General features: G+C 46.8%; 1 protein-coding gene across 6 annotated transcripts in view; it reads right to left on the reverse strand.

Moving 5' to 3' along the window:
* Positions 1-21987, reverse strand: part of CEP250 (centrosomal protein 250) — a 50409-nt gene that overhangs the window by 15950 nt on the left and 12472 nt on the right. For 5 of the 6 annotated variants that reach the window (XR_009703154.1, XM_061208176.1, XM_061208173.1 and 2 more), the window contains 16 exons: positions 20482-20578; positions 18279-18380; positions 17595-17756; positions 16876-17054; positions 16387-16569; positions 14488-14632; positions 13490-13636; positions 12564-12794; positions 11212-11405; positions 10862-10989; positions 10507-10676; positions 4702-4869; positions 4161-4295; positions 2745-2888; positions 1979-2112; positions 925-1063 (listed from right to left, as the gene is read on the reverse strand). Coding sequence is in view for 5 of the 6 variants with exons in the window: in XM_061208176.1 (XP_061064159.1) it covers positions 925-1063; positions 1979-2112; positions 2745-2888; positions 4161-4295; positions 4702-4869; positions 10507-10676; positions 10862-10989; positions 11212-11405; positions 12564-12794; positions 13490-13636; positions 14488-14632; positions 16387-16569; positions 16876-17054; positions 17595-17756; positions 18279-18380; positions 20482-20578 (2458 nt within the window). In the remaining variant the exon portion in view is untranslated. Of the gene's footprint in view, positions 1-924; positions 1064-1978; positions 2113-2744; positions 2889-4160; positions 4296-4701; positions 4870-10506; positions 10677-10861; positions 10990-11211; positions 11406-12563; positions 12798-13489; positions 13637-14487; positions 14633-16386; positions 16570-16875; positions 17055-17594; positions 17757-18278; positions 18381-20481; positions 20579-21987 lie in introns of those variants that run through there. The other variant, XM_061208177.1, reaches the window with a different exon arrangement.

The following is a 21987-nucleotide window of genomic DNA, read 5'->3' on the forward strand; positions in this document are numbered from 1 at the left end:
ACTCTGAGCAGGGAATGGATACCCTCTCCCCAGACCCTCCCGGGCCTGACCCCACTCAATCCCTGTGCAAACCTTGACTGGGGTTGGGAGGATTTCAGTAGGCTCAGCTCTCCAGCAGGAAGGGAGGGCTCCGGAATGAGTGTAACCCTAGGTCTGACCTACATGCCCACCTACAGACTCCTGACACATGGGCCTGGCCTATGCAAATGGGCTTTGGCCCTGGTCCCCCTGGCAGCTATGCCAGCTCCCTGCTATGATTAGAAATCTGCCTGAAACGCTGACACTGAGCCTAAAAAGACCAGTCACGATAATAATGGCTACCATTTATTGAATGCTTACTGTGTTCTGACACTTTATATATTCCTATAATGATTAAGAATTATCATCCTTGTTTTATGGTTGAATACAGTGATGTTCGCACAACCAGGAAGCAGTAGAGCTGGGAGTCACACCCAGGACCGTCTAACAAGCAGACCTGGGTCCTCATCTGCTGCAGTCTACGTCTAGCTCTTACTCCCTCATTATTCTCCTCCCGGTTCCATCTTTCCTCTGTGCACAAGGTCTGGGGTCCTGCTGTGAGCAGACCGAGTCCCTGGAAGCAAGAGGCTGCCGCTGACCCGATCTGGACTAATACTTTTTCCCCCTGCTGTGTCTTGCCAGGTAGACCAGGCACACTTGGCAGTGGCTGGGCTTGAACCAGGCCTGCGTGAGCTCTGCCGCTCTGGGCACTGTGTTCTGGGCCATCAGGTTCCCCACAGGGTCCGTCCTCAACTCTGAGTCAGGTTCCCAAGCCCCACCCAGCCCGGTCCTGGCTTCCCCCTCCTGCCGGGGCTGCTGAGGTCCCAGCGTGACTGAGCAATCACCTGCCGACTCCAGAAGCAGGTTTCCACCAAGGAAGAGGGCTCTTAGTGGGGTGGGAAATACCTGGGCGCTGAGCTCTTTCTGCCCTGCCTGGGCCTCCTGCATGTCCTGGCTCAAGGAGCTCAGCTCTTGCTGTCGAACAGAGTCAGCCTCTTGTAAAACAAGGAGTCTCTGTTCCTTTTCCGCCAGCGACAGAGTCAGGCTAAAAAGAGAGGGTTCAGAGGGCTGGGCCATTCTCTCAGGGAATGAAGAACTACCTTCTCATCTGACTGCTCTAACACAGCATTAATACTTAATAGAAACAGTGATGATAATGATTCCAGTATAACAATAAAAGCCTCCATATACTGAGCACCTACTGAGTGCTCCTAGGTCCTTCATGCATACAATATTTCATTTCAACTTCACAGTTTATTCTTCTCTGGCAAATTCCAGAAATATCTATACAATACCTCAAATTCAACATGTCCAATTCTTCCCATCCCCTCTGCACCTCCCCTCCCACCAGTCACCCCTACTATGTTCCCCAGCTCACTGAATGGCACCTCCATTCACCCTTAGAAGTCTTGACCACATCACAGCATCCTCCCCTCATCCCACCTGAGTCCACTCTAAGACTACAAATAACTGATTCCAACTCCCCTAAAACCCCTTAAACCCCTTCCCTACGACCCTACCTCGGTTCAGCTTTGGTTCTCTTAATCTGGACAATTGTACCAGTCTCCTACCTTGTCTTCCTGCCTCTAGTTTCATCAACAAAAGGATTTCTCCCTCCTCAGACTCCAGGTAACATAATCTGCAATACTTTCCTTTGGGGGTTATTTGATTAACATCTTCCCCACAAAACTATAAATTCTACTGAGGCAGAGACTCTATTGCCTTAATATATCCCCAACCCCTGGCATAGTGTCTGGTGCGTGCTACGTGTTCTCTAAATATCTGCTAAATGAATGAAGCATGAGCTTTGGAGACAAGGACCATGCCCTCTCCACACAGCTACCTGTACAACCCAGAGCTGGAGATGTGAGAGGTTAGGTGACCTGAGCAAACTGTCAACCTCACAGTGACCCCTGGATCCAGACAGGCAAAAGCCAACTCCATGGCCTGTCTAGCCTACCTGGCTTTCTCTCTCTCCAGCTCCTTCTGAATTCGGCTACACTCCTGGGCCTCTCTCAGCTTCTCCTGAACCTCCTGGTCCACCAACCTCTGGCAGTCTTCCTTGGAAACCAGCTGAGACTTCAAGTCCTCCACCTGGAAAGTCAAGGGCATGAGGACCAAGGGCAGAAAGGTTGGTGGGAGGATGCTTCTCACCTAGGGCTTTAGGGTCCTTCAAGGTTTACCAGAGTCACCAGCCCATTTTCAAAGCTCTGGAGGTTCTGCCAACCCTTACATGCTGTTCTTAACCACCTCCCTCTGCCAGTACCATTCAGCCTAGTCCCCTGTCTCCCCAGCCTCACATATGCTGTATAGAGGCAGGCACAAACAAAAACCTCGGCTGAATGTAACTCTGTCCAAAGGCCAAGTGATGAGCAAGTGATTGTATTTTTTAAAAAATAAACAATCCGAACATCATCTGATATAGGATTTTGAGAAAGAAAAGCAATCTGGTATAAAAATACTGCATCTATGGGGAGGCTGGGTCTATGGGGCTGCCAAGAAAATATGAGGTCTGTGGTCCCCACTGAGAGAGGTTACTAACTACCCCAGGGATCTGGGAGGCACATGCGCAGCTCTGAGCACCCTTCACTTTTCCACTCAGTACTGGGGCTTCCCCTCCCCCTCCCAGGCTCAGGCAGCCAAGGTTCCCCCGTCCTGCCAGGGGGAGTGGGAGAGCCTGGCTGTGCAGGGGAAGGGCTGCTGGGCTGGGAGAAAGGAGCAGGGACCTGCTTCTGCAGGTCTATCTTATCCTGCAGCAGCGTGCCACCCTCTTCCTGGAGGGCAGCAAGGCTGTCTCTGTGCTGCTGGGCTGCCTGCTCCAGCTCCCGCTGAGCCTCCTGGAGCTGGGTCTGCAGCATCCCAGTGGTCTCCTGCAAAGGGAGAAGACAGCAGGGAGTAGAAGAAAGCTTCCTGGGTCTTGAAATCCAAGTTACAGAAATCCGTGTTGTATAAATACTGGTTTTTTGGTTGGGTTGCCAAAAGCTGAGGCAGGGCCCAGTTATCCACGTTGTTTCCATGATACCCTGTCACCTCAAGTCCTCACCTCCTATTCCCTCTCCTCCCTCCCTAAGTGCACTGCTCACCCAGGTTTTCTCGGCCTGGGTCCCTTACCCAGACCACTGCAGCAGCCTCCTGCTGGGTGTCCCTACTTCCACTTCATGCCACCACGCCCACATGCAAGCAGGCAAACACAAACACACACAAAATTCTCCCCTCAGCAGCTAAAGTATTTTTTAAATATATATGTAATAACTCATGTCCCACTCTGCTTTTTAAATACCATCCAACATGTTCCCACTGCCCTTAGAACAAAGTCCAAGGTCCTACCACGGCTGACAAAGGGCTCCTGCCCCCAAGCTTATCATGCTGCCTCCTGTCTGTCCTGAACTGTCCCAGGCCCTTTCTGCCTGTCCCAGGCCCTTATGATAGCTATTTCCTCTGCCTAAACTGTTCTTCAAATGGCTGGCTTCTTTTCTTTTCCTTTTAATGATTTTATTGAGATTCAGTTCACATACCCTACAATTTAAAGCATACAATTCAATGGTTTTAGTATATTCACAGAGTTGTGCAACTGTCACCATGATCATTTTTTACCATTTTCATCACCTCCAGAAAGAAATTCTGTACCCTCCCCATCCCCCATCCTCACTCCCAACTACTCATCTACTTTCTGTCTGTGTAGATTTGCCTGTTTTGGATATTTCCTACAAGTGGAATCATACACTGTGTGGCTTCTTGTAACTGGCTTCTTTCACTTAGCATAATGCTTTCAAGGTTCATCCTTATTGTTCTACGGGTCTGGCTCTTCAACCTTAATGGCTCAGCTCAAATGTCATTTTCTCAGTGAGGCCCTCCATGACCACCTTGTCCAAAGAGGCCTCCTTTGAATCACTCTCAATTACATCGTCCTATTTATTTCCTTTACAGCCCTTATCACAACCTGTAATTATCTCACTTATTTTGTGTCTGCTTTGCCACTAGAACTCCATGACTGTCATGTTCACCGTTGTGCCACACCTTTCTGTGGGTCAAATGTCAGCACCTAGCCAGGACCCGGTGCAAAGAAGTGCCAAAGAGCAGGTCAATGTGAACGAATAAATCAATGCTGCCTCTTCTTCCTTGCCCAGAACCACCCTCCATACCTGCTCCTTTAACTTCTGAACCTTCATGTCCTGCCTCAGCCGCTCCAGTTGTTGGCTGGCATCTGCCAGCTCCTTCTGGGTCTGCAGCAGTGTCTCCAGGAGGGACACCCTCTCCTTCTCTGTTTCAAGCTGCATCTGTGGAGGGGCAGGAGGGCGAGGGCTTGTTGGGTTAGGGGTCACCATGCTCACCCACTAGGCCACAAGCACATGCCAGCTGCTCTAGGGCTCTTCTAGCAAATGGGGTGGGGGCTGAGGGCGAAGGAAGGTCTGGACCCACTGACTGAGAGCCAGGAAGTACGAAGATTGCTGCTGGTTTGCAAGCTGACAGGATGTGGTAAACGACAGCCCTCCCTCAGGAAGTAGGACATATCGCCGGCCGTGCAGCTAACGGTACCGATCACCTGCTCATGGGGAGCAGAGCGGGAAGCTACATCCTCTTCTGGAAGCCCCTGCAGCACCACCCTCGGGAGTGGGAAAGGAAGTGGTCCAAGGTAGGGGGATCACAGGGTGGACGTGCAGCCCAGTCCTCCCAGCTGCCCACCTGGCACAGGGCGCTCTCGGCCTCGGCCTGTTCTTCTGCCCTCTGTGTCCGCATGGCCTCCGCTTCTGCCTGCTGTTCCCTCAGCCTCGTTTCCAGCTCCATTTTCTCCCTCTCCAGGCTCTCCAGAGCCTTATCCAGTTCCTGCTGGTGCCAGGAGTGCTCTCTCTCCTGGTCGTACGAAGGAAGCACCGTTAGAGCCGAGAGGGTGAGGAGAGGAGGCAGAAGGAGAACTGGGTCAGGGCAAGAAGCCTACTGCTCACCAGCTGTGTGACCTTGGTGCCTCACGTGACAAGCCTGCTTCCTCATCTGCGAGGTGAGGCTAATCATCCTGCCTTGCCCATCTCGCCAAATTTTATGAGGATCAAATGAGATTTATTAAAAAAAAAAATCAAATGATATAATACATGGAAAAGTGTTTTCTAAAGCGCAACTGTCCCTCATATAAGCTACAAATATCTGTTATTTTAAAGCAAGCACATCATGGTTGGTGGTTGTAACAGCGAACTGAGGTGGCGGACTCGCTCTCTGCTGTCCCCCCTCCCCTGCTCAGGGTGACAGGGTTAGCCTCCCAAAAAGCCAGGCCGAGCCTGTCTCCTATACGATACAAGAGCGTTAGGATGGGGCATCCCGGTCCTCCCAGAGGTCCATCAGTGACCGACACCTTCCCTGATCTCCTAGACGAATCCAGCCCCTCTATTAGGATCTCAGGATGGTGGTGAAGGGCACTGGAGCCAGGCTGCCTAGGTTACAGTCTTTACCCCAGTACTACTAGTGTGACCTCAGTTCATTTCTATCGCATCTCTGTGCCTCAGTTTCCTCATCTATAAAAACAGGGACAGGGAATTCCCCCGCGGTCCAGTGGTTAGAACTCTGCGTTTTCACTGCTGAGGGCGCAGGTTTGGTCCCTGGTCCAGGAACTAAGATCCCGCAAGCTGCACGGCATGGTCTAAATAAATAAATAAATCTTGTGTAAAAAATAATAATAAAATTTAAAAAATTTTTTTTAAAAATGAGGATAACAACAGGGTCCTCCTAGAGTTGTTCTCATGAGTGAAGTAAGTCGTGTAAAGCACTTTAAGTGGTGCTGAGCACCCAGAAAGCATTCAGTAGCCAATAGCTATCATCATCTTCATCACCTTTCCTTTAAAATGTTTGTAAGTCTGTAGTTATCCACATTTAGCGGGAAGGCCTCTAGTGTTTCACCCCTTTCCAACATCGTCTTGCGTACTCTCCCCTCACTCGCTACACTCTGGATGCACTGGCCTCCTTTCAGGTCCTGGAGGACACCACACACCTCCATTCCTTAAGGCCTTGACTCATGCTTTCCTTCTACTTGGACTGCTCTTCCCACCCCACCGTCACTCATGGCTTAAATGACACTTCCTCACAGATGCCTTCCCAGACCATACGCTCAAAACGGTCCCCCTTTGCTCTTCTATCACCCAGTTCTTTTTCTTCATAGAACTTCCATCATCAGTTACTCATTTATGTATTAATTTATTTAATACCTATCTTCCCCCAAGACTTGAAGCTCCATCAGGAGAACCATGTCTACTTTGCTCTCTGCTGTATCCTCAACGCCCAGCATCGTGCCTGGCAGACAGTAAGAACTCAGCATTGCTTGAATGAATCACATTTCAGCTACTGGACTATTAAGATGCTTAAGAACAGTGATCTATAATACCACAGTTATAGAACAGCTATGAATATCAAATCATACACTCTGGTTCAAAAAGCCAACTGTAAGAATATGGGAAAGATGAATTTAATAGTAGTTAAGTGTTAAAAAAAAACAAAACAAAACTGACCTATTTGCTCAATATGAGTTAGAAGTGTGTTATGGCTACCAGAAGAGCTAATTCTGTGATGTCCAGAAGTAACAGTCAAGCGTTGCTGCCTAGTTTGTGGATCAGAATACTCTGTACACTGGTTCATGAGTGATGTGCATCATGTCTAGAGGAAAGCAACCATGTTGGTGAGGTATTTCAAGCAAGTCTAAGGCTGATTTGTTTCAGGTAATAGATTTTGGCTCAACTTAAGGAATAATTTTCTAATAACTAGATCTATCTAAAAATAAATGGGCATTCCAATGGATGGAATACAACAGAAGCTAAGCAACCCTTGGAAGGGATATTGTAGAAGTGGACATAGCATAAATGCTAAGAAATGGTTAATCCCTGCTCTACCACTTCTTAGCCAGGTAACCCTGAGTGACTTCTCTAAGTCTCAGTTTCCTCACTAGGTGGTTGTGTAGGCTATCTGAAATAACGTGACTAGCATTCAGCATGGTACCTGGCATGGGAAAGTGCTCAGTAAGTATCCACTATCACTGCTATTAAAGGGGATTCAGACACTAGATGGAAGAATGGAGAATATAACCCCTAAGAGTTTTTCTAATTGGTAGGATTCCAGGACAAGGCAGGCACTGTTAAAACTAACAGACTCTCTGGGAATTCCCTGGCGGTCCAGTGGTTAGGACTCCGCCAAGGGCCTGGGTTCAATCCCTGGTCAGGGAACTAGGATCCTGCATGCTGTGTGGCGTGGCCAAAAAACAAAAAACTAACAGACTCTCAAGAGTTATGAGGGCTTTCAACCCTTTCAATCAGTAGGGAGATCATAAAGTCAGACAATCAGAAGTCAGAGGCATTATCTGACTGAGAAGAAAAGAAAAGATGCAAGAGACTTTCCCATGATTCAGGTGTGGCCATGAGATGGTCAGTCCTTCCACGGATACCAAGTCTACGTCAGGTGGTAACACATCATTCAGAAGTTTTATAGCTTCTTTTACTTGTAGGGTTTTCAGTGGGTGGTATGCCTGATTCTTGCTGGGAAACTGAACTGCCTCTGGACACTGGTCATTCAATAAATATTTTGAAGTACCTACTATAATCTAGGCACATAATTCTAAAAAGAGGCAAACTTCTGGCTACCATCTTGCCAACAAGTCTGCTTTGTAATAACTATCAAATCACAAATACACACAAGGTACAAGTCAACTTCCATTTCCAGAAATCTGACAAACAAGCTCTCTGAACCCTCCACCTATAAAAGGGCAAAACAAACTAACAAACAAACAAAAAATGCCAATTTAACTATTAAGTATATATTTTAATGTATCACTGAGCCAGCAGGAAAATAATGAAAATTTCATTGGAGCCAAAATCAAAGCAAGACTTGTGATCTAAAGAGGTAAATGAGCACAGAACAGGCTTTCCACTGGAGGTATTTACTATACCTAATAACCTTGAAATTCATTTTCTGGCTATGTGGGCAAAGAAAACAGAAAACAAAGGGTGGGGAGCCTGACAGGAGACATAAGCCTGGACCTCCAAAGGGCTATCTGGGGTCAGGAAACTATGGCATGTGGGCCAAACCTGGCCCCGTGAGCTAAGAGTGGTTTTTATGTTTTTAATGGCTGATAAGAAGTCAAAAGAAGAATAAGACTTTGTGACATGTGAAAATTATATGAAATTCAGTTTCAGTGTCCATACATAAAGTTTTATTGGAACACAGCCATGCTCATTTACATACATGTCGTTTACAGCTGCTTTTGCACTAGAGCGGCAGAGAAGAGTGAGTGTGACAGAGACTGTATGGTCTGCAAGGCCCAGTGTGGCTCTTCAGAAAAACACCCACCCATCCCTGGGCTACAATCCTCAGTAAATGGATAAACCTGAGAGAGGGAGAAAAGGGGAAGAAAAAGGGAGAGAGAAAAAGTGGGGGAGAGAGAAAACAAAACACTGTACAGAAGGGAATAGCAAGAAAATTTGTTTGTTTTAACCTTCACAAAGGGTTTTATATATATATATATATACATATATATATATATATATATATATATATCACTTGAGAATTCATAACCATAAGCTGGTCTTCATGCGGGTTCAGGGCCTGAATGTGGCCCAAAAATTTTAAACAGAAACTGTACTTTAAGGTGGTCCTGGGATGCTAGTCCTTCAGCTTCCTCAGAGAAGCAAAAGCAAATCTCTGAGGAAAATCTCCTTTGCCTCAGGCCTAAAAGGATTCCCACAGAAAAATTTCCAGAGAACATGAGTTCAGAGTCAGGAATCACAAAACACACAGGGACCAAGGTCATCAGTGAGAGCCAAGGGAAACAACATATAACAGAGATCCAAAAAGATTTTAGGTGTTGGAATTATTAGACAGCATAAAAGTATGTTTCACGTGTTTAAAGAATAAAAGAGGGGACTGCAAGTATAAATTAGGGAGAAGACACTAAAAAATGACCAAGAAGATTTGAAAAAATAACCAAACAGAATGTTGAGAAATATAATATTTAATATTTAAAACTTGGTGAATAGACTATAAAGCAGATTAGACACAGTTGAAAAGGGAAATTAGTGAATAGAAGAGGGATCTGAAAAAACATCACCCAGAATACAGTGTAGAAAAAGTACACATGGAAAATGTAAGAGAGAAAGTTAAGATACCTGAAGGTTACACCAAGTTCTAACATACAACTAATTAGAGGCTTCTCAATACCAACAATGGAATAATCAGTGTGCTGACAGAAAATAACTGTTACCTTAGAATTTATACCTGAATTTTATACCCAGTGAAACTATCTTTCAAGAATAAAAGTGGGAGGGATAAATTAGGAGTTTGGGATTAACATATACACCTACTATATATAAAATAGATAACAAAGACCTATTATATAGCACAGGGAACTATACTCAATAGTTTGTAACAACCTATAAGGGAAAAGAATCTGCAAAAACAATAGACATAATATATATGTATAACTGAATCACTTTGCTGTACACCTGAAACTAACACAACATTGTAAATCAACTATACTTCAATAAAAAAATAAAATTAAAAAAAGGAAAAAGCTATAAAAAAGAATAAAAGTAAAATAGACATTTTCAGACAATTAACTATCAACATACCCTCACCAAAGGAAATTCCACTTCAAGGAAAACAAATAGAAAGCCTGACACGCAAGGAGAAATGGTGAGCAAAAAAAACCTCGTAAAATTTTCAGTGTATCTAAACAATTATTGACTGTATAAAATAATCAAAACATAATGTACGGTGTTAACAACTAGTAATAACTAAACACAATGACTAATACAGTTGATAGGTTGGGAGGAGTGAATGCAGGTAAAATGTTCTCTGGTCCTTGTGTCATTCAAGAAAAGGGTGAATATACTGATTAACTTGAGATTTTATTAAGTATGTATTTTAAAATATTAAAGAACTAAAAGAATAAAAAATAGAGTACGTATCATCCAAAGTAGTAGAGAGAAGAAAAGAGGTGAGAAAAGAATACAATTTAATAATCCGATACAACCCTCTAAAAGAAGTTAAGAAAGGTGAATTCCCCTCCCCAAAAGGTGTAAAAAGGCAAGACAAATAGCATAAGATGGTGGAAATAAATCCAAATATGCCTATAATCACAATAAAAGCAAATGGACTAAATTAAATAATTAAAAGACAAAAGAAACACAATTCTGAATTGGGCAATAACAGGTCCAAGGCATTCCTCTGCTCCCTTTACACCCTGGGGCCAGTTTATCAATCCTAAATCCCAGGATCCACTCTTAAGTCTCTATACATACAGAAACAACAACAACAATAACACCTAACACAAATACAGAGCTTACTGTATACCAGGAACTATTATTAGTGTTTTCCATATATTAACTCATTTACTAGCTAGAAGCTGGATTTTGCACTATGGTGACCAACCAGGCTAGTCCTGTTCAGATTTCACTTTTATAAGCAGGAATGTCTGCTGCTGTCTGTCTCTCCCATCCCCCAGCCGCAACCACCACCTACCCATTTCTCCTGGAGCCGGTTCACCTCCTCCTCATGGGCTGACTTCAGCTGCTGCAGGACAGCCTGCTCCTCTTGCTCAGCCTGGGCCAGCTGTCTGGCTGCCGCATCCCGTGCCTGCTCTGCCCGGCTCCGTTCAGCGTCCAGTTCCAGCTGCAGGCACCTCACTTCCCCTAAGATGCCAGGGACAGGGTCTTGTCTCTGAGCCTCTGCCCTCCATCTTTCACCACTCTCCCCAGACCTCATGAGGAACTCCCATCTCAGAGGCCCTGGGCCTGGCTCTAATAGCTTCCCACTGTCTTCCTAGCTTTCAACATCCCTGTGGAATGAAGTGCGCCCATCCCAGTTGGGTTCTCACCTTGGATTACTTCCTTGGCTTGAGTGACGGTTTGGATCTGGACCTCCAGCTGCCCCTTGGTGACCTCTATCAGAGAATTTTGTTGCTGGGCCTCAAACAGACTGCTCTCCAGTAGCTCCTTGGCTGAGCTGTCAGGTTCGGGAATCGGGAGAGTTCTTACCCATCAAGCCCCTTCCTTAAGAGGAACTGGGTTCTAACTACTGGTCACCGAGAGAATTTGGGGGCGGGGGGGCAATTACAAATTCATAACTCATTTAGGCCCCATATACTTTGGGCAAGGAACTTAGGTTGGCTCCCCCTTGCCTTGCAAAGCTCTCTCTGCCCTTGGCAGAACCGGGTCTGGACCCTACCTGAGCCCCAGCAGTTGTTCAGAGAGGTCCTGCCGGTCCCGCTCCACAGCCTGCAGCCGCACCTCGAGAGCTGCCTTTTCCCGCGCTAGAGCCTCCTTCTCCTGGACTTCCCGGGCAAGCGCCTCTTCCTGTCGCTTTGCCTCCTGATGCAGCTGCTCCACCCGAGCTAAGGCTGCCTCCTGCTGGTGATGTGCCTGAGGGGAAGAACTGATGGGATACAGAGCGAGGCAGGATCCCCCCAGGGCTGCTATCACCAGATGAGGGCCATGGGCTCCTCAGATTCTGGACCCAGCTCTGTGAGCCTTCAGCACTGCCCACTCACACCAAGTACCATTTATCTATTCCCCTGATCAACCCACAGAGTCCCCAGCCCAGGAAACATGCTCTCCTTTGAGCAATACCCTGCGCTACGGCTGCAAGAGATCTACCTCTAAGGAGCTTTTAGTCCTAAGGAGAGGTAAGACACACACATAACACCAGGAAGAAAGTGATCAGTGCCCTGACAAAAAGGCTCTGAGAAGGGAGATTATGTATAATTACTAGGGCAATGAGAAGCTTGGTAGAGAAGAAAGATGACCTTTGAGTTGGGGCACTGGTTCAGAAAAAACTCAGAGCCCCTTGTTATGTGTTACACACTGGACTAAAAGCTGGAGTTATAAAAACAAGTAAGATGGGCTTCCCTGGTGGCGCAGTAGTTGAGAATCTGCCTGCTGATGCAGGGGACACCGGTGCGAGCCCTGGTCTGGGAAGATCCCACATGCCGCGGAGCAACTAGGCCCGTGAGCCACAACTACTCAGCCTGCGCGTCTGGAGCCTGTGCTCCGCAACAAGAGCGGCCACAATAGTGAGAGGGCCGCGCAACGCGATGAAGGGTGGCCCCGCTTGCCGCAACTGGAGAAAGCCCTCACACAGAAACGAAGACCCAACACAGCCAAAAATAAATAAATAAATAAATAATAATTTAAAAAAAAAAACAAGTAAGACATAGTCTTGCCTTCAAGGAGCTTTTGGTCTAATGGTGGAGACACATAAAAACAGATAACTATAATATAGTATGAAGGGTGTGGTGGTTGAATAAACACGATGTATTATCAGAAAACACAGGAGAGGCATCTAATTCAAACTGATGGACGTGAAGCAATGGAGAATCAGTGAAGGATTCCTCTAGGAATTCTTTTAAAAAAACTGGAAGACATACCACAAACTAGTAACACTGGTCATTTCTAGGAAGTGAGATTTTCCCTTCCTGAATCATTTCTGTAGTGTTTTCATTTTTTACAGTGAGCATGTAAGTACAATGAGCATGTACAGTGAGCATCCTTAATGGGACGGTAGCAGTTTTGTCTTCTCACCTCGCTTAGTTTCTCTTGAATTTCTTCCTTCTCGTCTTGCATTTCCCTGAGATCTGCCTGCAGCTCAGCCCTGGTCTCCTCCGCTTTCTGCAGCTGAGCCTCCAGGTGGGTGTTCTTTTCCCACAGGGCTTCCCTGTTCCTCTCGGCCTCTGTCAGGCCCACCTGCAAAGTGTTTCTCGCCTGCTCTGCTGCTTCCATCCTCCTGCACACAGACTGGTTCTCCTGTTCTAACTACTGGCCAAAAAGGGAAGGACATCAAAGACAAAGGGTTACGGTTTAGAGATGAAGTGCTGAGACAGAAATCCAAGTGAGATATGAATCTGTTCTCCACAGATGAACACAGGAGTGCTTACGAGAGAGGAGGACTATGCACACATTTGGTCTGGAGTCTTTACTCCAGGTACTAGATGGGTTGATGCTGGGGACAGAGAGAAAAAAGGCAAAATCCTGCTCTTAAAGAGTTCAGAATAAGGGAACATACAACATTTCTGGGGCTCCAGGGAATGGGGTAGTGAAGAGACGTGTTAAATCTGTAACCTCTAGAGAAAATTCTGAGACTTGGGCTCTTCAACAGATCCTTTTCTGTGATTGCCGTTATCTCATACAACAGGATTAAAACCCAGTCTTCCTTCCAGAGGACATGGGCCTAGCCCTGATGATTTTACCCTAAAGCCCAAAGGTAGTTCTGCTGTAGATGTGGGAGGGGTCTATTTTTAATGGCTGAGCCCGGGCCTTGTAATCTTTGCTCTCCTTTGCACTATAAATGTTCCTTTTGCTCATTCCAGGACTACATTTGGGAGCTGATCTGTCTTGGGCTGATCCATTTAAGAACTATTCCTTGTTACAGGCATCAGCTTTGTCTGTCTCTCCCTTGCCCTCGGTCAGGGCCCAGCCCTACCCTGTGGATCAGAGAAATCTTTGCTCACCTGGAGAAGCTGCTGGTTCAGCCCAACTTTATCTAAGGCCAAAGCCTCATTTAAGGCACTGAGTTTGACAGCTGCAGCCCGAAGATCAGCTACCTCAGCCTTCAGGCTGTTCTCAGAACTTGACAGCTCCACAATAGACTGTTCTGCCTAAAAGCAGAGAGTTAAAGAGTTTCATTTTCCAGTTTTCCTGCAACAGTGAACAGCTCACATCCCCAACATCTGCTGCTTTCCTTGTACAGAGATCAGTTAACACTTCATTCCTTCCCTTACATCCTGAACAATTTTTCCCTTCATTTATTCATTCACTTACCCATTCATTCGTTGAAGAGTAAGAGAGGAACTCACATTACAGAGGCACAGACATCAGGATGTATAAACAACTACAACTGTGATGACACCATAGCCAATGTAAGCACAAAGTGCTCTGGGAACTCAAAGAAAGCATTAATTCAATTTGAGAGAATCAAAAATGCTTGGTAGAAGAGTCGACAGTTAAGTTGGGTATTGAGAGATGAGGAACAGTTTGCGGTTAAAAGGGGAGGAAAGAAGCAGTCCAGGCAAAGGGAAAAGTACATACAAAGTATTAAAATCACGAAAGAACGGGTAAAACTGAGAATGCAATTAGTGCTATGTGGCAGGAATGAAGGTATATGAGGCATTAGGACAGGGATCTGGAGTGAAGAGGAGGCTAGAAACAGTTCGGGGCAGGTGGCAGAGGGCTTTGAATGTGGTACCAAGGAGCTGGGAAGCCAATGAATGGTTTTAGGAAGGAGACTGACATGACCAGATTTACACTTTAGAAAACCATTCTAATTCCAATACAGAGAGTCTGTTTGGAGGGACAGAACCCAAAAGCAGAAACTAGGCATTGAGGCAAGAAACAGGAAGGGCCATGACTTGCAGGATGAAGAAGGAGGCAGGCTGCGCGCCTTTTTCCTGGAGACACAACTTTCCAAGCTGCCCGTCCCACCCAGCCAGCGAGGGGGAGGCCCACGCACCCTGGCCAGTGCGGCGGTCACTTCTGTTTGCTCTTGTCTCAGCAACTCCCCTTCCAGGCGACTGGACTCCAGGGCTTCCCGAAGGGTGATCAGTTCACTGAGTGACTCTGACTGTTTGGCTTCCAGGCCCGCCAGCATCTCCTGACTAAGATGGGAAACAGAAGGGGGCTAGAGGAAATCTCAGGGAGTGGCCACACCCCAAAAGATATCAGGAATGTAATTGCTTTTGCGATGCAAAAGAATGAAGGTGGTCTTTAAAAACTGATAAGGAGAGGTCTCCAAGACACATAACATGAAAAAAGCAAGGCGCAGAACAGTATATGTGGTGCACTATCTTTTATGCAAGAAATTGGGGGAAATAAGGATATATGCATATATTGCATAAAGCAGCACTAGACGTATTAATAAGAAATTAATTTAAATGGTTACAAACAGGAGGAAGGAATATGGGATGAATGAAGCAGAGGAAAGTAGTACTTTCTCTTTGCATACCTTTTAAAATAGTTTTGACTTTTGAATCATATAAATATTAAGTGTATTATCGAGTCACACAATTAAATTTAAAAACATAAAACTATCTTTGTGGATTGTCTCTCCCTTTCCTTAGCAGAGGGGAGACCACTCCTTGTGCAAGTCATGATCCTTAGAGCAGTCATTCAAGATTCCATTATTCGTGCCTATTAGGCAGAAGGAGCTAGGGAACAGGTGAGGCGGGGATGCATCAAAGATGAAGATACAGGGACTTTCCTGGTGGTCCAGTGGTAAAGAATCCACCTTCTAATGCAGGGGACATGGGTTCGATCCCTGGTCAGGGAACTAAGATCCCACATGCCGTGGGGCAACTAAGCCCGCGCGCCACAACTACTGAGCCTGCGTGCCTCAACTAGAGAGCCTGCGTGCCACAAACTATAGAGCCCACGTGCTCTGGAGCCTGTGCGCCACAGCTGGAGGGAGAAAACCCGCAAACCACAACTAGAGAGAAGCCCAGGCGCCACAACAAAAGATCCCGCATGCCGCAACTAAGACATGATGCAGCCAAAAATAAAATAATTAATTAAAAAAAAAACCAAAAACCTCTGCTCATTTAAAAAAAAAAAAAAAAAAAAGAAGATACAGCCCCTGCTACCAGGTACTGAAGACCTACCATATGCCAGGCTCTGTGCTGCATTTTGCAAAACACTGCTTTAATCTCCCCAAAGACCCTTCAAGGGAAATATTATCAGCCCCATTTTACAAATAATCTGTCCAAGTGGCAGAGCCATAATTTAAACCAAGCTTCTGCCCAGCTCTAAAGTCCTTGCTTTTTCTATGACATCGTATTGGGGAATTTACAAATGAGCTGGGTCCCTTTACTCTGGAATTCCCTTCCTTGACCAGCTCATTTCCCATTACTTCCCAGGATCAGTCCTACCCTTTGGCTAGCCCGGCCTCCTCTGAACATGCCGTGAACGTTCCTGACTCCTTTTCTTTGCTAATCTGTTCCTTTAGCCCTTGTCCCGCTCTCTACCAATCAAAATATGTCAAGGCCCAGCTCAACGGCTACCCTCTCCTCCATGAAGCTTTCAATAATTAACTGTTACTCCTATTCTCCCAGAGGACCTAGCTTGAAGCTCTTTTTTAGCTCATACTTCATCCGGCCACGGTTTACTTGTCTGACTTCCCCATTACACTGCAAACTGCTTGAGATCAGAGCCTGGGTCTTATTTATTTCTGTACCCCCCACGGGGCCTCGGCCCTTCTGGGTGTTCAGCAATGCTTGGATGAACTTTCTGTTTTCATCCTTCTGCAAAGGACGGAGCAGTAAGCTAATCTGAACCCACCGAACACCAGGCTTCGATTTACTCCACTTTCTAAGAGGGGGGAGGGGGGGGAGGGGGGGGGACTGTCACAAGCACGCACAGGCGCTGCCGTTCCCGGACGGCCAGGTGCAGCTCCTCCTGCTGCTCCTCCTTCTCGCCCTGAGCAGAGTCGCCCTGCAGCTGCAGCTCCATGTTTGTCCTCCGCAGTCGCCACGCCTCCTGCTCCAGCACCTCCAGCTGCTGCTGCAGCTCCCCCCTGGTCTTCTGCAGGAGCTCTCGCTCCCTGGAAGGAGACCAGACATGAGCAGAAACCCTGGAACCTAAAAGCCCTCCTGGAAGCAGACAGCACAGGGTCAAAGGAGAGAGGTTTATGTTTCCTTTAAATATCTCATCTTCCCTTTTGAGCAGGAAACTGTTTTCTTATCATCACAAAGACCCAAAACTGAGTGAGCAGGAACCAGCAGAACACAAAGGAAGGCAGCCCTGAGCAGCTCTGGGTCTAGGGAAGAACAGGGTCAGCCAACCAAACACATGGGCTGGGCGGGGACTGAGCCTGGGAGGAAGCGGGGGATGAACAGCCCCCGCTCACCTGCTGAGAGAGTCCACCTCCCCCTGCAGGTCCACAGTCTGCCCTGCCAGGGTGTCCCGCTCCCCGGTGAGCTGCTGTAGTCGCTGTCTCAGGGCCTCACCCTCTTCCTCCCACTGATGATGCTGCTGCTGCAAGGAGCTCACAGCTTCCTGGCAGCCTGACAGCTGCTGCCTTAGGTCCTGCGGAGGGAGAGTATCAGAGGTGAGGTGGTGAACAAGAGCGCAGGGCAGAGGAGGGATGTCATAAGCCTGAAGGTAGGGCTGGGCAAGGGGGTTGGGAGCTGGTGCAACAAAGGGAAGCTAAGAAAAGAGATGAGACCAGTCGAGGAGACAGAGCATCATAGATGACTGGGTTCTGTGGCTCCCAGAGTGTCAGAGTCCATCATCTTCAAATGTAAAATGGTGGGGGGTGGTAAGCGTGGCTGGGACCCTTAGAATTGGGGAACGCTTACCCACACTCCCCTGGGGCTCCACTTTGCACAGTGCTGTGTAAAGACTGCATCAAAATGGAGCATGCCAGTGGCACGGAGAGTGTGTCTGCTCCCCACGAGCACAACTGGGCAGACACACAGATTCTAATGGGCACTTCAGGGTGTTGACAAAACACCTTGTGACTGGTCAACGTAGCAAAAGGGGCAGTCTGGGCTAGGAGGGTACCTGGGGCCCAAGTCAGTTTAGACACCCATCCCTGTGGCTGAGGAGGAGTGCTGGGGTTCTCACCTGCACAGCCTGGCGTCTCTGAGTCAGCACTGAACGCACCAGAGAAAGAGCCTTGTCTGGCTGCTGGGAATCGAACTGGGAGGAGAAGCCACTAGGGTCCAACTCCAAGGAGCTCTCATGACCAGAGCCTTGGGCCATATTGTCCTCTTCTTCTACCATGGCCTGAAATCCAACACAGCAGGGTCACCATCCTACTGACCGAGGCCTAGAATCCATGGAGAGGACTACCATGCCAGCCTGGACAAACCTGATGTTTCCTCTCTCAGGTCCTCTCCCTGGGGGGTGGGAGGAGGGTATCTTAAGAGCAAAAAAGGTTGGTTCCTTCAACTCCTCAAACCAACTCTTCCCCTTCGGTCACCCAAACCTAGAATGAGCAACAAGACTAGCACCCCTTGAACACTCAAGGAATAAATGAAGGAAGAAGAGGTTGCTGAGGTAGCAAAGGCCAGAATCCAGCCACTGCCTGAGAACTGCAGCTAGCAGTAAGAAAGAGGGCGTTTCAGCAGGCAGTGTCAACACATGAAAGCTTAGCTACTCCTTAGGGTTCCAGTCTTCAAATATACTCAGACAATTCCTCCCCACAAGACCCTAAGTCCAGACTTCTCTAGGCACACCTGAGAGGACGGGGAGGTCTGGGGAGGGTGAGGCTGGACCGGTTACTGTGAACCGGAGGCTTACCAGTACCTGGGTTATGTCCTTGATCATTTGCTGTAAAGACAGCTTCTCCTCTTGGGCATTCCTACTTAGAGATGCCTCGTGTTCCATTAATTCTGCGTGATTTGCCTCCTGGACAGGGAACCAAATAGAGCCTATGAGCCAAATAGAGCCTATGAGCCTATTCTCAGAAGTGAATTTATCATTCCAGGCCCCAAATTAACCAGAGTCTCATTCTGTCTATTCTGTCAACCCCACTTTTCCCCTGACCACATGTGAATGCTAACACTGTCCTAGGATTCTGAAGACAATGTGATGTGGTGATTAAGAATTCAGATTAAGGGATTAAGAGCTCCAAATTAGACTGCCTAGATAAGAGTTCTTGCTCTATCACTTTCTAGCTTGGTAACCTTAGGCAACTCCTTCTTTGAGCTTCCTTCTCTTTAAAATAGGAATAAGGGACTTCCCTGGTGGTGCAGTGGTTAAGAATCTGCCTGCCAATGCAGGGGACACGGGTTCGAGCCCTGGTCTGGAAAGATCCCACATGCCGCGGAGCAACTAAGCCCATGCGCCACAACTACTGAAGCCCATGCACCTAGACCCTGTGCTCCGCAACAAGAGAAGCCACCACAATGAGAAGCCCGTGCACCGCAACGAAGAGTAGCCCCCACTCGCTGCAACTAGAGAAAGCCAGTGCGCAGCAACGAAGACCCAACGCAGCCAAAAATAAAAAAAAAAAAAGGAAAAACTTAAAAAATAAAATAAAATAGGAATAATTAACAGCAACTACTTCATAGATTTGTTTTGAGGCTTGAATGAAAAAACTGCATGTAAATTACTCAACACAGTGTCTGTCACAAAGCAAATGTTCATTAAAAGTGAGCTATCATTGGATGAAGGATGGCTGCTGTCTCTGAACAGCAAATTGGCACTTGAGACTTAAGGCCAGAGGAACCTCTAGCTCCAGCAATAAATTTGAACTCTCAAAATGTCCCCTCCTCCTTCTTACCTTATTGTGCTAGTGAAGGCTTAAAGACGCAGATTTGCAGCTATGGTTTTTTTTTTGGCCTATACAAAATTTGAACCAACATTTGTAAATTGAGAGATTCTTCTGAGCTGAGAAATTCATAAAAATTCATAAAAATCTGAATTTCTGGCTTCTCTCAAAAAGTTAACATATGGGCCACACCAGCCCCCATCCCTACATGGCAATAATTTACTGAAGTTGAATAGTGGATGCCTCCTCCAGATGGGACATATATTCTTTAGGGTCCTGCAGTCCTCACTACTCCTCATTGTTTCCTTACTATTGAGATCAAGTGTTCCCTGTTATACTGAAAACTAAATATGACAGCACTGGAAAATCAGAATTCTTACAGCTGAACCCACTTCATTCATTTATGTTACTTGGGCCCTGCGGACATCTGAATTTGCAAATTCCTGAACAAAAAGAAACCAAAAAGGCATAAGCATGTCTAGCTCCCAGCTGATCCTAGCTTGGATGAGAAGACTAGGGATATGTATGTGGATAGGGGTGCAGGATTTGCCTAAAATCAGAGATCTGAAAATTCCTAGAGATGAAAGGAAACGTGCAATCAAGCCAGAGGTTCTAACATCCAACCTTAGAGAATCCCTTTGATAACATCCCCGGCAGATGTTAAGCCAGTGACACAAACCTCACTCCTTCACAAGGCACACTGTTCAACTACCGAGCAGCTCTAGCTGCTCTACCACCCTGTAACTTCCAGTCACTGGCAGTGATTGTGCCCCCCTGGCAAACATTAAACAAGCCAACTCTCTTCCCTGGTGTCAGTCCTTCAGTTACGTGAAGGCAGCCATCATGTCTTCCACAAGCCCTCCTTCTCCAGGCTAACCACATTCATGCTCCTCAGGCGTTTCCCGTATGACTAGGTTTTGAATCTCTCCAGACATCCCCCCCTCCTACTTGGCTAGTGTGCCTCTTCATGTGTGTCCCACTCTCTTGGAGGAGGACACACTGCATGCATGCACTGCTATAGTTTCCCTAGGAATATAGTAGGGATAGTAGACAGCTAATGTTTATTAAATGGATAAATGAATGAGTTAATTAATTTTCAGATTCAACCAAAATTAATTTTTTAGCTTTAGGGGATTTCATCAAGGAACATTTAACTGGTATCCTGCACTCTCTGTCCATAAAGGACAGGAATCTACAGGCCCACTCCCAGCTCTCCCAGAACAAAGGATCACGTACCAGGATCTCCATCGTCTCTCTCAGAGCATTTACCATCTTTTCATAATCTTCATTTTGCTTCTGAGACTGGGTCAGTAGAGCAGAGAGCTCGGTCACCCTGAAGAGAAGAGCATAGCACAGTTACCTGGGCACCCACAGATGTGGACAGAGCTATGCAGCACACCCCAACCCAGGCCAGACACCCCCACTGCCACCCCCCCAGAGTCCCTTGGGTGCCCCCAGCCCCTGCACTCCCTGAATACATGATGCTATAGCCTTGAACTCGGGGAGGGGGAGCCAAAAGCCACTCAGACGCATGCAGGGATTTACCACATCTCAAGACTGGAACACGTGTTTGGGGGCCCGAGAGCTGAAGGAAAGCCCTGGACCAGGCCCTTCCAGACCCCGCTTGATCTTGAAGTCAAGCACCCTGAACCCAACAAGAACATCAGAATTGCCACATGGGATAGTCCCAAGGTCCCTCAAGCCCAAGGTTCTAACTCTGATAGAGAAAAAGGAGGGGCGAATTGGGAAAGATTATGGTCAACCTCCCTGATACTAACCTCAAAGTTCAGGGAAATCACCAGGCATCTTTATCACCTAACACCATATCCTGGAGCTCAGTACCTGGTGTTATATAGGTAGCTAAATAAATATTTCTTGAATAAAGTTATCAAGGAGCTTAATTTTTTATTTCAAAGTCTTCCTAATTTTATTCTGTATCATCTTTAAGAGCTTTAACTCACTGTATGGTCATTCATTTAGTTATTGTATGATTCAACAAACATTTAACTCACTGTATGGTCATTCATTTAGTTATTGTATGATTCAACAAACATTTACTAAGTGTCTACTATATCGCAGGTGAAGTGCAAAGCACTAGAACACAAAAATTACTAAGACATGGTCTCTGTCCTTGTGCTTCCCAGTGCCTTCACAACCCAAACAAAACAAACTGTAATTTACACACTCCACCAATAGGTGGTGACACAACCCTAGCCATGGGGTATAAACTGAACTTTGCCCCAAGATTCAAATGGAGCTCTTTGCTTATGTCCCTGCCCTTCTTATCATTTTTTAAAAATCTATTTTATTATAATCCAAAAAATAAAAGAGCCTAACCAAAAAAACCCAAAACAAAACTAAATAATCAACGAGATCAATGCTGTAAGCACGTCAGAAGACCATACGGGGGACTTCCCTGGTGGCACAGTGGTTAAGAATCTGCCTGCCAATGCAGGGGACACGGGTTCGAGCCCCGGTCCAGGAAGATCCCACATGCCGCGGAGCAACTAAGCCTGTGTGCAACTACTGAGCCTGCATTCTGGAGCCCGTGAGCCACAACCACTGAGCCTGTGAGCCACAGCTACTGAGCCCGTGAGCCACAACAACTGAGCCCACACGCCACAACTACTGAAGTCCGCGCGCCTAGAGCCCATGCTCTGCAACAAGAGAAGACACCACAATGAGAAGCCTGCACCCTGCAACGAAGAGTAGCCCCGCTCGCCACAACCTGATAAAGCCTGC

The sequence above is a fragment of the Eubalaena glacialis genome, chromosome 13 (assembly GCF_028564815.1).
Source record: "Eubalaena glacialis isolate mEubGla1 chromosome 13, mEubGla1.1.hap2.+ XY, whole genome shotgun sequence".
In the NCBI taxonomy this organism is placed as follows: Eukaryota; Metazoa; Chordata; class Mammalia; order Artiodactyla; family Balaenidae; genus Eubalaena; species Eubalaena glacialis.